Source organism: Podarcis muralis, chromosome 5, assembly GCF_964188315.1.
Source record: "Podarcis muralis chromosome 5, rPodMur119.hap1.1, whole genome shotgun sequence".
NCBI classification, from domain to species: Eukaryota; Metazoa; Chordata; class Lepidosauria; order Squamata; family Lacertidae; genus Podarcis; species Podarcis muralis.
The window spans coordinates 38,407,553-38,425,436 of NC_135659.1; the positions used below are offsets into that span (position 1 = coordinate 38,407,553).

The following is a 17,884-nucleotide window of genomic DNA, read 5'->3' on the forward strand; positions in this document are numbered from 1 at the left end:
GCTTCAAACATCTAATCCCCTGGGCAGGTGGCCTGATATGAGCCCCATGAAAAACAACAACACATAAGATATTATCAGAGAAACAGCATTGTTCCTAATTATAAATACATTCACAGTAGGAACATATGAAGATGCTTCATGTTGTATCACAAGGTTGGGCCATCTAACTCACTGTTGTCTCACCATGAATACGGAAGGATGGCTCCTGTCTGAAACATTGGGCATGCTATCAATGGCTGATGGGAGTTGGTCCAACCACATCCTTGGTTTACACAGATGACAGCAACTTCCTATTGTTTCAGACATGAATCTTTTCCAGCATCTTTGGAGATGTTAAGTATTGAATTATGTGCTCTGCCACTGACTTATGCCCTTTCCCTAAACTGCAGTGGCAATTTATCACCTCTTTCTTGCCATGCCTTTTCTCTGTTTTCCTAAAATGCCTTTGTCATCTGTAAGTGTTTTGATAACATTCCCCATTGTTCTGTACTTCTTTTCAGTTTTTTTGCCCTCCCTTGTTGAAAATTAATATTATATATTTATTCCACACTGGCTCTTCTTACCTGTGTTGGCCTATGTAGGGGGCTTATTAAGTTAGCTATTAGGTACATATATTCCAGATTCCATTCTAAAACCCAAATTCCATCTTGAAGAGCATATCCTGCCTGATTCCTATTGAGCAGGTTGAGAAGGCATAGATTCTCAAGCAATTGGATGAGCATGCTTAGGATGATGCTTCATGCATTTCCATGAATCATGGTTTTTAGAAGGCCAATTCCAATATCGAGGTCAAGCTCAGAGCAGAAGATGCTTATGAGCAAAAGCAAATTAGTCATAATTAATCAGAAGTACCATATGTTACCCTCCATTAAGGACCTCTTGATCCATGCAGATGTATTAGGAAACTTCCTATGCATGCTCGTGCATTGATTTGCTGTTCAAGGCTGGCTCAAACTGTCCTGTAACAATACTCAACAGTGCCAATTGGCACATAATGATCATGAAACAGACAAAGGTGTAAGTAGAAAAGGCTTTGTTCTCAATATGCAATTTTAAGTAATTATGTTACCAATTCATTGTGCAATTTTTAAAAAATGTCTCATTCCGTACCACAAAGGCTGAACCAATGCCCTAAGGGTTGGACACTGTGTACGGAGCACAAATAATAAACTGATGGTGAGCTAAAAGCACTTTAGCACTCCATTCTTCTTCTGCATGAGTGCCTTCTACCCCATAACACCTTCCTTATCCATATGGGGTTCGACTTGTCTCCCAGGATTTGATGGTGGTCTTTCAAGGGCCTCAGCCTATTTCATCACTTGATATATCAACATGTGCTTAAAAGTTTGATGGAGTGTTGTGTATCCAATTCCTTAAGTTGTATTTTCAGAGAAAAGGGATGCTCTTGAAAAAATGATGGCTCTCTTGTATGTATATACTGAAGAGTGCCTGGGGAAACCCAGCCAGATGGGTGGGGTATAAATATTATTATTATTATTATTTGGAGTATTATTTAAGCATGACTTTGGCAATAGACAGTGTGCTGCATTTTCAGTCCATCGTTCTGCACAAAAAAACCTAATGGCTTTTTCTCTCTCTTGGGAAGCTTCTGCCCCGTTGATACGTTGCAAATACTGTATCCACATTTCACTTAAAATGCATCATTAAGTGAGAATGTTCCAATCATTCCATCAAAGGTGATGGATTGAATTATTTAATAAAAATGCAATTAGTCTTTTTTGCATATTTGTCAAAAACCTGAGAAATCCTTTTCAGTTTTCTGTCATTAATTAATATTACCTTTAATTCCCAATTAGCGTGAATAGATTTCTCAGAAGACGGTGACATGTTGAATATCCATTTTTGAATGTTTGACCACATACCTTAACAACATAGTCACATTTTAGGTGGGGTTTTTTTAAAGCTATATTTCTCTACTTGAAAAAATATATATGGAAAGAAAGTATTTCTCTTAATACAAACCTTTAAAGACTCCTCCTGTTTTTTCCCCGGGGTGGGGGGGAGGAGGGCAGGATTGGTTTGGCAGGAGGATGAAACTGGCTGCAAATTAGATTCTACAATATACCATGTTCCTTATTTTTCAACTGATTAGTTTCATACTGTTGGCAGTAACTTACCCTGTTGAATTCAGCTTGGGATTTTGTAGCAATCTTCAGCACGGTGTTCAAACCCCTGAGGGATTGTGTAGAGATTCTGTCAAACCCTTTTCGGTGGATGTGTATTTCATTCTGTGGCTGTACTTTGTGCTCATTTAAAAGAACCACTCTTCAATTTGTAGCTGAACATTTTCAAAATGAAGTTTAGAGAGGCAGAAGTCTGTCACAATGGCCTGAGTATCGCTACTTCCCAGCATTTAATGGTCTCTATTAGTATGAATAGAGCTCCAGTTTCATCTTCTCTTGTTGCAATACCCTACGGTTTCACAATTTGTTTTCTTTTTTTAATAAACCTGCAAGATCTATACATGATCTACACATACTGCTAAACTCATCACCAGTGTTTCACTACTGAACCTTTTTCTTTCTCTATGATATGTCCATAGTTCAAAAGTTCTATCACATTGTCTAAGGGAGGAAGATTTTGTTCAGTATATAAAAATATATCTAATGTGAGTGGCATTTTGCTGGGTTACAGTTAGGTCTATTCATCCCAGTACTTTGTTTCTGAACCTTGGAGAATGTAGACAAGGTGCATCCACAACATGGATTTCTTAACTTGCAGGAATCATTCTATTTACCTATTCAACTTTTCAAACATCTACATTATGCAATCATGGGTTTTCCTTTGTTATGGTTGTTTTGCCTTATATTGTTTTGTGTGCACTGATTGAGTTATTGCATTCCACTGTATATTTCGTCTGTATATCTTTGCCTTTGGGGACTTTAACTGTAATTCTGATACTGCTACTGCTAATAAAAACTTATCCCCCTTTGGCGGAGGGGATGGCATTCAGAAAATAGAAAGCTACTCAGCAATAGATCATCAGGTGTCATTTGCACTGGCTTGCCATTTTTGTGCAAAATTAGACTCTTCCATTACAAGTTGTAGTTCCGAATGCATCCAATTCAAAATATGTAAACATTAAACAAGTATATTATATGCCAAAAAGTTAATTGCTTCTCTTCTTTGAAATCTACAGGTGTTACTTGGAAGATGGAGCTTCAAAAGGTGCCTGGCTGAACCGATCAAGTATTATTTTTGCAGGAGGAGACAAGTGGTCAGTAGATCCTCGAGTTTCAATTGCAACAGCAAACAAAAAGGAGTACAGCCTCCAGATACAGAACGTGGATGTCTCAGATGATGGTCCCTATACTTGTTCGGTGCAGACTCAACACACGCCGAGGACAATGCAGGTGTACTTAACAGTAAAAGGTATTAGTCACCCATTATATAGATATATACATTTTATAGATAATCATAAGCAATCTGCTTTTCAAAAGGAAATCTATTTGGCATTCTTATGTGCTGCAACGTCGAAACGTTTAATTTACTCTTGTTTGTCTATTTGTGCCCTTCAGTTCACTCATTGACTGTCTTTCTGATGCAATTAATGTGATAATTGGCTTCTCTTTGAAAGATGATCCCATACGAATGCTGGCAATCCCAGAGTAATACTGGGGAAATGGATAACTCTTCCCCAAGTTCTACCCAATTCCTCAGGCACACTTCAGTGAATGCTGAAAATTACATTTAGATAACTGGAGAGCATACAGTACATCAGTGTCCCACCGAGCTTGGGGGCAATCATAAAATGTGTCTGGGTTTGCAAGCAATGGCTTGTGAATCCTGACATAAGCATTTGTAAGCTACTCAGTAAGAATAGGACATGTTCTAGAAAGGTGGTAAACATAATCTCTATTCAGGCACTGAAGCACATGACAGGGAGGTCAGAGTTGGGTTTGCTGGGCCCACCTTCACTGGCATGCTCCCAATATCATTGTTGTCCATGCTTTGGGACTGAAGACCTGAAGTAGGGAGACAGTGCATAGATGCCTCACACAGTTTAGAACCCTTATTATAATTATATGGGCCATAATGCCTCTGCTTGTGGAAGAATGCAAAATAATGTCTCTATCAAAGATCTGCACAAGAGGGAAGAATGATGTGGGAAAACATGGTCTTTCAATTAATATTGTGAGTGTACAAAGCACTAAATGGCTTGTTGTCCTAGCTCTGAAAAGAGCACCTCTCTCATTATCAGCCATTTTGAGCTTTATGGTTAGCAGCCTAGTTCTCAGAGATCTGGGACAAGTGATGGTTCCCCATTTGTGGAACGACCTTCCTAGTGCTGTCTCTCTCATTATTAAATTTCATGGGGGAAATTTGAAAATCCCTGTTTACCCAGACATGTGTTGCCTGAAATATGCTATTCCTGGCAACCTTGAAAAAACTAAGAGGCTCCTTTAGGAGGAAGGGCAGAATATAAACTTAAGATAAATGAGAGGAAAGTGGCGGTTTTAAACAACAACAGTAGTCTGAGTAAAGTAGAGGTAGAAGCACTCTAAGGGTTTATTTTTTTAAGTTTCAACAAGTTCATTGTTGTGCAGCACAGAAGCTAACACGAAAAGCTAACAAAATAGAACCTTTCCCAAATCCCCACTTGCTGTATTCAAATTGTAGTAAAAACTACCACTTCCCTTTCCTCGGTGTCACCCCGCTCACTCTACTCAAACCTCTGTCATGGTTTTAAATCAGCGTGGTTTTCCCCTCTCAGTGTCTCTTAATCCTCTGCTGTTGTTTGAAATGACCACTTTCCCCCTCCCAGTTTCTCTCCACCCCCGCTTTACTCTAAGCTCTGTTGTTGTTTAAAACCACCATTTCCCTCTCAGTGTCTCTCCCTTCTTTTTCACTACTGACAAACTTGCAACAGTAGTGGCAAATCACTAGTGTGACAGGGATTAGGCTAGGCAGCAGAAAATCGTACCTCTTTTGATGAACTAAGTTAGTTCTTCTAATGTCCATGTGTAAATGTAATTATTCCTTTTGAAACTGATTGGCATTTAAACCATTACTTGGAAACATTAATAAAGTGCAAGTGGGACAGATATCATTACCACCAAACAGGGTCAAACTGAAAAGAGAGTAAATGTCACTGAAAACAATGTTCTTTTCAGAGAGATTATCATCATTATGCAAAAACAAGCTGTCAAGCATACTGTTCTTCAGAAAAATCTCTTTCATCCTTGTCTTGTCAATGCAAGCTCAGATGCATATTTGAAGATTGCGATTTGCATGATAGGTTTGTAGATACAATGAAAATCAATTATTGGAAGGTCCTGGATCATTTCCATACTGAGCACTACTGATGCAGATATGGTGATGTGTTTTATTTAAAAGAGACTGCAGCTCTGTGTTAATAACCATCTCAATGATCATCCATTTCCCAATGCTTGTGTGCCCTCATTAACTATTCTGAGGGACAGGTGGTTTAGGAATTAGCAATGAGATGAGGGAAGCCTTTCATCTCCCAATCTGCAGTACAAATCCGGCCCTGCTTGGCAGTGACAAGAAGCTGAGACCATCTGATTGCTGTCCATAGCTTTCATGAAATGCCTCTTCATGCTGTCAACCCACTCTCTGTAGTTAAGTCCCAATAAAACACAAGCAAGCACAACAAAACAAAAATCCAAAACCTGCCACAAAATACCTCATGATTAGCAGGAGCCTCTGGATAAGAAATGATACATGAGGTGTATAAATAGTCTGTTTACAAAAGGTATATATATACCTTTTACACGGGAAGACACCCGAGGACACCAAAACCTGCATTCCTGTACCCGTGAAAATCTACGAAAGCAAATATATATATATATATATCTGCTTTCTCATTTTGTGGCATTCCACTTATTGGATGTGCAGAATATCAGTAAGTTACATATGAAGCTGCCTTAACATAAATCAGACCTCTGAACCACTTTGTCCAGTACAGCCTGCTCCACCCTTCCTCAGTATGGTTCCTTCCAGATGTTTGGGGCTACAACTCATCGTCCCTAACCATTAGCCATGCTGATGAGAACTATAGTCCAAAATATCTGGAAAGTACAATGTTGGGAAAACCTGATCTATTCTACCTGAGTGTGGCTCTGCCGGACCTCAGTCAGGGCCTTTTTATACAGAGAATAGTCTATGCTAAACGTGAAACTATTTTGTACTGGAGATGGCAGGGATTAATCCTAGGCCTCTGGCTTGCTGAAGGATGTGCTCTGCCATTTAACCTTGAATGTCACTTAGCCACAACTGAACAAAGAGTTAAGAGTAGGTTAAGCATGCTGAACGGGACGCAGGTGGCACTGTGGGTTAAACCACAGAGCCTAGGACTTGCCGATCGGAAGGTCGGTGGTTCGAATCCCCGCAACGGGGTGAGCTCCCGTTGCTCGGTCCCTGCTCCTGCCAACCTAGCAGTTTGAAAGCACGTCAAAGTGCAAGTAGATAAATAGGTACCACTCCGGCAGGAAGGTAAACGGCGTTTCCGTGCTCTGCTCTGGTTCGCCAGAAGTGGCTTAGTCATGCTGGCCACATGACCCGGAAGCTGTACGCCGGCTCCCTCGGCCAATAAAGCGAGATGAGTGCCACAACCCCAGAATCGGCCACGACTGGACCTAATGGTCAGGGGTCCCTTTACCTTTTAAGCATGCTGAAATTGCTATGCTTGTGGGTCTATGCATCTGTATTGGTTTGCAGTCATTAGGTTGTATTCAATTAAATTTTTGCACTAGCACAACAGGATTTCCACTCCTCCCCCCCCCCCTGTGTGCTCTCCACACTATTCCCAAATCTGCTCCAGAGGTTGAAGGAATCCTCAGATTAGATTTAGTGAGCATGTGGAGGAAGGAGATGGGGATTACATTCCATTGTGTGAGAAATCTTTGTGCTGAAACAACATTCACTTTAGTGCTACATTGAATATAACCCATTGGGTCAGGGGGGGGTGTGTGCAAGAATGGAGAAAGGAATACCAGGCATTATATGTTACTTTCCACATTGCTTTAACAATATGGAGCTGAGCAGGTTAGTTGTAAGGGACTAACAACATGGTTACAAAGGCTACAAGGAGAAGAAACCAGGTTACGGGCCCTCCCACGTGACTTCCACTTTCAAATATAACCACATTCTACACCATGCCACAGGGCAACAGAATGTCCATACCAAATGATTTCTGTAGCCTAACAGCTGGCCCTGAAATCCATCAAGGGACTGGTGCAGTTTGGTACTTTAGAGTATGTGCCATGATCTGAAAATCTCTGGTTCAAATGTTAGCTCTCTGATAAGCTCGCTGCCGTAGTCTTTTAGCCCGCATCTGCGTTACAAGGATAATTAAACTGGCATATCTTATAGAGCAGCTGTAAGGTTACTAGGATAATATATGTACCTTGAATATGCCAGAAAAGGGCTAGATGAATCTGAATTACTTTTAGTTATCATCTACATCATCAATATAGGAGTCATAGTAGTATAATTTTGGCCAGTTTTTAAGGAAACAGAAATACTGTTTATTTAATGTGCTTTGTTTCACATGCAACATCTTCCCCGCATATTATTTCAATAAAGTATATTGTGTGGGATTTAGGTTAATGTATGCAATTTTTAATGCCGGATCCACTTCAATTTTAAATGCCAGATCCACTGACGGGGTGGGGGTTAGGATTGATATGAAACTGCTTAGAGTCAGATAATTTTATACAGTTATACAGTATATACAGAATTGTACTTTCAATTTTACTGTTTCCTAAGAACGATACCTTTTAAAACATTATGATTAGGATTGGTCAGAAGTGCCCCTTTCTTCATAGAGAAAAGTTTCATCGCATCCTGTTCTGGTCCTTTGAAGAAGTGCATAGGGTAAAGCAGGTCAGTTGTTGCAGCACCACGGATAGCTCCTACTTAGATGCCTGCTCTGACAAGCGGTGGAAGTATACAGAGATCTTTTAAGCCTCTGCTTCCGGCCCACTTCTCCTAGGCTCCATCCCCCTTTGGTGAACTAGAGCCTCTTAAAAGAGCAATGCCTCCCACCTACTGCACTACTCCCTGCACCGTTGGACAGGTGAGGGAATGTGGGAGGTACTTGGTTCCTCAGGATCAGGAGAAGGTGCCTTTGAAGGTCCTGGCTCTAGTTATATGGGCCATGCCGATGTGGGAGCTGGTTCAAGGAGATCCTGTCTGCCAGGTTCAATGACCCCCCTGATCAGCAGCATCAGTCAGAAAGCCAGGAACCCCCTTGGACTCCATAGCTGGTGACACTATAGCCTCCAAGTCATTTTTCTGGTTGCCATTGTTCTCCAGAGTTGTGACATATAGGAAACTGCAAAGTCAGACCGTTAGTCCATCCTACTCAGTACTGTCTACATTGACTGTCAGTGACTCCCTTGGACTCTCCTTATCAGCTCTGCCTGGGGATACCAGGGCTTTATCCTGAGAATATAAGAATTCCTTTATTAAAATACTTAATGTCTTCAAACTAGGTGTGTATAAAGCATAAATGCAAGCTCGAGGATAATTAACCTTGCCTTCAAAAATAGGGAAGAAATGTATCATTAGGCGTAATTATTAAGTGATAGTATTTATGTCTTCTGACATTCCAAGTACAACCTAAGGCTCCAAATTCTTAGTATTTGGTGCAATTATCATTAGCACTTTTCAGTTGCACTTTACTGAGCAATAATGCCCATCATATGAAAGAACTGAACTGAAATATCTTTAGTAATGTACAGATATAGATACATAACTAAAGTGGTATGTTTGACAGGTTAATTGCTTTGCGTCAGATTTATGACCATCATATTTTGCGTTAGGATCATACTGAAACTTTGGAAGGAAACTTATTTTTGAACAAAAGTATGGAAGGGGATTTTTATTATAGGGAGGTGTATATTTCAATAGTATGTAGTACAGATAGGAAGCTGCCTTATTCCAAGTCAGACCATTGATTCACCTCACTCTGACGTGTCTCAACTGACTGAGAGTAGCTCACATTCTCATGGTTTCAACAGCCTTACATGGAGATATTGGGCACTGAACCTTGGACCTTCTGCAGTCAAAGCAGATGTCCTACCACTGAGCTCTATAGCCCTTCCCCAATACATGCAGAAAATTGCAGGTTTACTTGCTGACATATCCGTTTTCATTTACTTCTGGTAGCAGTGCTTGGGGAAAATATGCCTGAAATTCTGGAAAGCCACAGATAATATGCTTACATATAGGCTAGGTGGGCCAGTGGTCTTGCTTCATATGGCAGCACATATGTAATAATATTTTAACTTCTTAGGCCCAGGTCGTGTTCATACATGTGTATGTCTGGCATTTCCTTGGCTTTCAGAGCTTGGTGGGGATCCTCATGTTATACCATCGGTTGGCAACACAGCATGTGAAGAAAACAGTCCATCAGTCATCTTAGTCTGCAGTCCTATACCAATTCACCTGGAAGTGGGGATGCCCAAATCTGTTCTCATTTTTCCAGCCTTAACTTCAGTTCTGCACATTTCCACATTAGCTTGCAAATTTTTATTTTAAAAGTCCTGGTGAAAATCCACTAGCATTTTAGTGTGACTGTCTCCTAACATGCATATTTTTGTGGGCAATTTTGCCTAACATATGCATTCTTGCAAAGTGATTTCCCCTAACCTAATGCATTTTAGTATGTTATTTTCACTGATATGTGCATTTTTCTGCACACTTTACCTGGTATATGCATGGTTGTACACATTACTTGGTGGGAGAGATGCATTGCAAAAATCAGAGAAGTGCTTCCTTGTGCATCTTGTTTCAGATCACCTTTTAAATGACAACTGATTCCAATTTCTTTCCCATCCCCACCATGAAGTAAGCCCCACTGGATTCAGTGGGATGCACTTCTGGGTAGACAGAACAAATAAGATTGCACAGTTAAGTCTACTTTCTTTAAGCTCCATGTACAGTGAAGTTTTATCAGCTGATAGTATTTTCTGCTGCATTTATTTATTTCTTAACTTCTCTTCTTTGGAGACTTATGCCGTCCCAGGTGAAAATAAATCTTGTTAAGGCATATCATGTGATCCTCAAAACATCTTGTCGGCTCTGCCTGCATTAACATGCAGATCAGTCACTCTGTTCATTAGGAAAAAAAATAGATTTGCAGATATTTTTTCCCTTTTAAACAAATGCACTCCAAGCAGATACAAATCATCACCAGCAGATATTTTCTCCTTACAGTTGCATTGCCTTGAGCTTTATCTCAAGTAATGACAGCCTAATTACAGCTATGTTGGGAAAACCGTTCATGCTATTTGTCCAGAAACAGCTTAAATCATTTAGTGACCTATACAACGAATATTATGTCATGTGGTTCATTCCCTCTGTTGATGCAAATGAATTCTTATAGTGATTGTGATTATTTTCTTTTTAAAAAACTTTTATTTAGGAACAGAAATAATCACGATGTCCTAGTTACATTTACTATGCACAGCAGATTAGGCTGATCGGTGCAAACCCCCCACCTTTTTGTAATCTAAAATCATCACCTCCTTCCTAATTGATAAAACTATGGTGCAACACTCATTAAAGTGCTGGCTTTCAGTGTAAACAGACAGGGCAAAACGATATCAGATGTGCACCAGTTTTATGACTGCAAAACTAGCCAACGAGAAGCCCGTAAAACACCCATTCTGCAGTCAAGCTGGCCATTTTCTGAAGTGGAAACTGAAGTAGGAAGGGGATAGGAGGGTGAAAAGACGAAACAGAATAAGAAGTGACATTTAGCCCTTTCTTGTCCATTTGTCTAATGGGATGTATTTTGACGAGGACACTTCGTTCTGGTATCATCACATCATAGAAAACAGTTGAATCCAGGCTTGACAGAGACTACTGATTTTATAATATTGACAAAGGGGAAGATCTGGGTTTATTCATTGTATTGACAACTAGTGTTGCATAGCAGTCCACACCAAATCTGGCTAATCAATGTTCTTCACAATCTGAAGCCAAAGCTGCCATTCAGAATTAGATATCCTTATGACATTTTCTCTGTCTGACTTAGCTGATCCTGTTTGTGGCATGTCACTGATGCATTAGCAATCTGCTATTGTTCTATTTTTGGATTCCAGACTTTACCCAACTGTTGGGTGTAAGCGGTTTGCCGCTGCTTTCAAGTACCTTCTGTTCAGTGGCATTTTATTTTTTTTCTGGCCAGATTACCAGTGCACACAAGGACCTGCACACATTGATGAAACACAAATGGAATCTTGCTTCGATTCTTCACATAATCACATCAGTGTTCACCACCACCACCACCCCTCGGTTTTGCTCCATCAATGCTCACAGGAGCTTCTTTACATTGATAATCTGTATAGGCCCAGGGCAGGGAGGAATGCAACATAAATTATCTGAAAGCTGCTGCAAATTGCAGGTGTAGTAAATGCCAGAATTTGCTTTAGGTATTATCCATGTTGAATTGAAATGAAGAGAAAGTGGACTGTGCAGCAAAGCAAACCCACAAAATATGAAGAATTCACTCTTATTTCTAGTAGCTTAAAACAGCAAATTGTTGTTTTGTGATGATCTGTTTTTAAATGGTTTTTAAAAACCAATGTCTACCCACAGCTATCAAAATGCTGCAGGGGCAGTCTAGAACAGTGGACTAGATACCAACAGGTGTGCCTCTGCTGAGGCATGATTGGCCTTAGCCTATGCCCATGAGGAATGGGAATCCTAGTGGGGTCACTGGGATGAACAAGAAGTTCGTCCTATGTGCAAAGTGAGACCCCACCCAGAGTTTGCTGAGTTCTCTAGCTTGCTGTGGATACATTCATAAGGCATCCTGAACAATGATGAGGATTGTTTCCGATAACACCACAGTGAAAACTGCTAAACAGAATGATCCTAGATTGATTAAAGAGCCACCCTGAACCAAGGATGTAGATCCCATTGTTCTGAAAGAAAAAAGATAAAAGCCTTTGCTGAAATAAACTTATATGCAAGAATGCTTGACTTGTAGCAACTGCAGGAGTGGTGGATAACTCATAGCCCTTTTCAACTCTGCCCCCAAAGGTTTTCAGTGCCCCCTTGAAGGCATTCCAAATTTTGTTGGCATCAGCAGTCTAAGTTTGTCTGTATTTCTGACTGCTCTGTTCACTGTTGCATGTGTGCAATGCATGTTCCAGAGATTCTCTGGGAGTTTGTAGGGGCCAAGGAAGATACCCTAGGAGTTTGTCAGGGCCCAATAAAGAAGAAGTCCCCTTAAATCTTCTCAAGCATACACAGCTTTGCCACTTCCTAATTAAGAGCACTTAAGCATTACTCGATGCCAATGGCTGCAAAAAAAAAAGAGATATGATCTGTCATGGCTGTTGTGGAGAACAGATAAAGCCCAAAGTTACAGAAATAGCACAAAACACAATACAGTGGTACCTCGGTTTACAGACGCTTCAGGTTACAGACTCCGCTAACCCAGAAATAGTACCTCGGGTTAAGAACTTTGCTTCAGGAAGAGAACAGAAATAGCATGGCGGTGGTGTGGTGGCAATGGGAGGCCCCATTAGCTAAAGTGGTACCTCAGGTTAAGAACAGTTTCAGGTTAAGAACAGACCTCCAGAACAAATTAAGTTCTTAACCTGAGGTACCACTATACCTGTTATTGAGAGCTATCTTGAGAGGAGAAATTTCTTGTTGACTTTTGTGATAGAAAAACACGGTGAATAAGGAAGTGGCAGCTAACGGTTTCTACTTGCAATGCCTTTTGGTAGACTTGTGAGCATCTCCAGTGTGTGAGAGGCAACATAAGTTACTGGAGGCATCAAAAGTTACTGGAGGGAGTGTGCTACTGGATGCAGCATTAAGTACCCTGAATTTTTAATAAATAGTTTATATTTATGAATGCAATGGAGTTCCTTCATCATCAACAGCCATTCCTGGTGTGTGTTTGTGCATGGTTTGTGTTATGTATGTGCGTTGAGTGACATGTGCATGAACTAGTATGTGGCCCTCAGAGGGGTGGTCAACCGAAATTGTATTCCTTGGACCACAAGAGTTACCCACCCGTCTTCTACACCATTATGCAAAAATAAATAAATAAATAAATAAACAAGACTTGGTCAGAACTTGTATCACCACCAAAACTGTTTATTAGGCAGTTTGTATAGTCAAATCTATTAGGCTCATAAATGTGGTTTTCTACCTGACAAATTTCAATGTTTCCTTAATTTAATATTTTCATTATTCAGACAGATTGTGAGTTAATTTCTGCATTCTCTGAGTCCACATACATGTTGCATGATGAATCATCCAATGTTTAACCTCTTTGCCCATGCTCCAATGTTGATTGCAGTAACCCCTTACTTACTGAACGAATTGCAGCTGTAGCATTTGCAACACAGATAGAATGATTTAATTTTGTACTTCAGTTACTCTTTGCCAAACTAATTGATTTCAAGATTGGATTTGAAATCATATTTTAAAATGCAAGACATAAACATATCTCATCTATAGCCTGAAATTGTAGAGCTAAAGAAAATATCTGTCATTTGATTCATACTGGCCCATATTCCAAGTGCCCTAAGGGACAATGATTCATTGAAGCTGAAGCCTGCCATATTTTCAGTGGAACGCCCTCACATCAGATGTTGAGGAAATAAATTGACTTTTAGAAGGCATCTGAAGACAGTCCTAAATAGGGAAGTTTTTAATGTTGATGTCTTGTTGTGTTTTAATTTGTTGGAAGCTGCCCAGAGTGGCTAGGACAGCCCAGTCAGTTGGGCAGCATATAAGTTGTTGTTGTTGTTGAACATTGCAAGTTGTTTGGTTGGAAGTCATGGCTCCAGGATTCAGTCACATGCATTTAATCACTGGCACTATCCACCAAAACATATGGGGATTGGCCAAAAGTAGCCCTTAATGAATAATGCAGTAAAAGTCCATTCAACAATTATTCTGCCCCTCAGATATCTTGACTTCCTCTCAAAACTTCAGGCCAGATTGTAAACCTTCATGTTTACAACTTTGTAAAGAGTATCTAAGGCTGTGTTATGTTTGTTATTTAAAAAAATACTCCAATTGCCTTTCATAGAAGATAGCAGAAAGTTTTGAAATGTTTTACATTTCTAAGAAACTACTTTAAGATACAGTAGCTAGAAATAACTGTGGCTTTTATGGCATCAAGAAGTTATCGTTTCTAACAAATGTCCACTATTGAGTTACTTTGGCTCCCAGTGAGGGTATAATGCAAACAGAGGCAAGGAGATTTTGAAATTCCCTTTGGAATGGTTCATTCAAGCCTTTTAGTCTGAAATGTTTGCCATGGGTTGCACTCCTGAAGGAAACAAAAATGGAATCAAGAATGGGGAAAGTAGGTAGAGAGGCAGAGCAAAAACCAATGCATGCACACCTTCTATTTTGTTTCGCATTGTGTGTGGGTGATTGAGATGAGGGCTGTGGCAGCACATGAAATAGTAAGAAAAGAACTGGATAGATTATTACATGTATAACATTTTAAATGTTATGCCTCCTTCCAGAATGGAAAAGGTCCCAAAATATATTACCTCTCTCATCAAATTGAGCCTCAAGTGCAACAAGAGATTATCAGTGTCAAATCAGTTAGACTGAAGCCCCTTCCGTTATGTGATATTTTCAAATGGTGGCTTCTATTTTCTTTTTTAGCTTTTTTCCAGTGCTATCATTACCTACCCCCCTCCCATTTCATTTATTATCGGTGTTCTGCCATAACAGCATGCTAGGAATCTCAGCAGCTGTTTGGATTCCTGTAGCGCTGGACACATTAAACACGCTGTATGTGCCAATGACCATTCACTGGCACATATATTTGCAGCTCCTATCCTTGGTATTTTTCAGGCAGGCTCTAAAAAGTTTATCTTTAGGACTGCATTATTTATTTGAGACATTTATATTCTACCCTCTGTAGTTGCTGATCCCAGAGTGGTTTGCAACAAAAAAATATAACATAAAAAACTGAGCAAAGCAGGAGCAGATAAAAATACCTCATTAAAATATCACATATAAATACATGCTAAAACAAACTTTAAGCATGTAGGTTGTAGTATTAGTGAAGTGGTTAAATTGTGGCCTCTGTTTGTTGTTCCTACTCCAGAATACTAAGCTGTGACTCTATAGAAGGAATTTTCATTTTATTTTGCTGAATTGTACAAAAAAGAGCAAAGAAACACCAAGATTTGTGGGCCCAGGCACAGGGAACCTGAAATCAGTGGGGCCTATATAGTGGGAAGATACAGTAAACACACAATACAAGCATCTTGGGTTCAAATAGGTGACAACTTTATTGATTACAGATACAAGTAGGTTTGGGCATGTCTCCTCCATCAACCAACCTGACTGCTGGTTGATTATTTTGCAGGGTCAATCCTGGGTTAAGGATCCCCCTATGACATAATTCAAATAGAGCTGATTCCTTCTGGACCGCTATTTTGCGGTGGCCCATCAGCTCCCAACTGGGCATGCAGACAGAAGCACCTCCCCTGGATTCCTTTAACTGGGTACTCCTGATTCTCTGAAGCAGGGATGTCGGTGGGCTCCTATCACCTCCCTCTGACTAAGGAACTAGTTTAGTGCCTTATCTGCCAGCAAGTTGCAACAATTGCTGTGAGGAAGACAAAACTCTCCAGACAGGCCCAATTTGCCTGTAGGCAATTTCCTCATTGGTCAAATATGACAACCAAGTATTTTCATAGCAAGGTCATATGCAGAACCTGCCTGCTCACCTTCTGGCAAGTCAGTATGCTGGATAGGGTGGGAGGGTGGGGAATCTTGCTTCAACTTTGCTGTTGAGTCCGGGCAAAGCCTCTCTATCTACCCAGTGGGTGGACCTGCATGAAGATCAGGGGCTGAAGTCGTCACTCAGGTTCATCATGAAGCCCCACTCATCCCCTGTTTTCCTGTGATAGGCCCATTCAAATGCATCTTGTCTGTGATAGGTCTGTTTGGATACAAGTATCCCAGCAAATGTAGTTTGCCTCTGATAACCCATTACAATACAAGCCTCCCAGCAACCTGTATGACTGGAGGGGTACGGAGCATCATCTCCCAATAGTCATGTGGGGCTGGAAATTTGCCCCATGCTCAGACCGCACTCATGCTGGCCCATAATCGCTGCTCGCCATCATACAAAGGTAAGTGGTCCCTACAGTTGGTCATTTCCCCTTTTTGTGACAAACCTAAATGTTATTATTTACTGCTGTTATTAATAATAAGTGGGCCTGTTAGCCATTTGTTGCACAGAGGTCTCCAAACAACTTTGCCATCACAGTTTTGTGACTTTGCAAACATCCTTAAGAACATTTGACTTTGAACAGTAACCTGTAAATATTTTAAAAAGTTAAATAGTTTATTCCCGCTTAGCCAGCAACCAGTTCACAATATGGGTTTCATGCCATTCCTCTTGTAGTGTGCATTTATGTTTGTCTCTTACGTGATCCCTGTGTATTCATAAATACAAATGATTTAGGTGTGAAGTTTGAAACAATGTGTAATGTAGGCTCCTTGGTACTATAGCAGGTTTCAAAACAATTCTCCCAATGAAACTGTTCCCTCTCAGTCCTACATATAGGATTGCAGAGGATCTGAGAAGGGACATGTGTAAAGCTGTCTTTGGCTGCCCATGGTGCGTAGAGAGTTGTGGTCTGGGTTCTCAGATGTCATCTTGGTGTTTCAACCATCACTGATGACTTGGAGACATTGCCAACAAGTGTCATTCAGACTGGTGGGTAGCAGTAGAATTGCCAGGGATATTGTGGCAATGGTTGTCAGTGTTGGTATGATTATGCCATTGGCTGCTAGTTTGCTTCTGGCCCAGTTCAAGATGTACACGCTAGTGTTTAAACCCCTAGGATAACTTTGACTTCAAATATCTAAGAGACTAAACAAGCTGAATACCCCTTACAAAAACTACCCTTCTTCTGACTAGGAGCATTTTGAGGAGCAATTTTGTTATACTTCTTTAAGATCACTGTCTTCTCCTAATCATTTTTGCTGCGGAAAATGATGCTGACTTTGGCATCTTAACTAGATGTATATCAGATACTTAAATCAGGATCGTTCAGACTGGATTTTCCTTTGCATTATTTAAACACATTTAAGCATATTTAGCATATTTATGTGAACTTTCTATCCTCCCTTTCTGTCCTCCTTGAGGATGGATTTCAAGATCAAGCTAAATATGCTATCTGCTCTCTGTATCTGAATAAGAGCCAATTCTAAATAAATGGCAGTCCTCATCTTATCTCGTGAGTATGGCAAACAAATAATTGAGAATTCCCATTGCCCACTCTAGCTGAAATGGAAGCGAATTGGACATCTACACAGGAGAAGGAGAGATCATAGTTCATGCTTTTCTGGTCACATTTCATCTCTGTGCCTAGCCCGTGTTCTGATTTTGTCCAAACATTCAGCCTTTTACCATATCATGCATCAAAATTCATTTATCTGTATATGTAAATACAATTTATAGATTCAGTGCGTCACTGCAATTGATGCTTTTGAATTAAATATGTCCAATATTTCCAGTGCAACGTGTGCTGCCCTTTCCCACTAATAAACCTCCCTAATGCCTCCTAAATATTAATGTATTGATTCAGTCTCCTCAATGTTTGTGAAGACTAATTTATTTCCTAAATCTAGCCAAGAGGGACTTGTATTTGGAACTAACAAGATAAATCTTACACAAATTTATTTAAAGTGGGGCAAAATAAATATGCAGAAGACATCTATAATCATACCAGCAACCACTTCCCACTTAAAACTGACAAAGCATTGCTCTTTTAAATTGCTGCTACTTGAGATGTCAGTTTGTTATAAAATTAACTTCTTGGTGCCAGCCACTGTTATCATCTTGTTTCTCTCTCAGAACAAAAAGAGCAAGATTTAGCAA

General features: G+C 40.1%; 1 protein-coding gene across 2 annotated transcripts in view; it reads left to right on the forward strand.

Moving 5' to 3' along the window:
- The window catches only part of NEGR1 (neuronal growth regulator 1), a 452,691-nt gene that overhangs the window by 203,260 nt on the left and 231,547 nt on the right, over positions 1 to 17,884 (forward strand). For both annotated transcript variants that reach the window (XM_028733090.2, XM_028733091.2), the window contains exon 2: positions 3,161 to 3,393. In XM_028733090.2, coding sequence (XP_028588923.1) covers positions 3,161 to 3,393 — 233 coding nt within the window. The remainder of the gene's footprint in view (positions 1 to 3,160; positions 3,394 to 17,884) is intronic.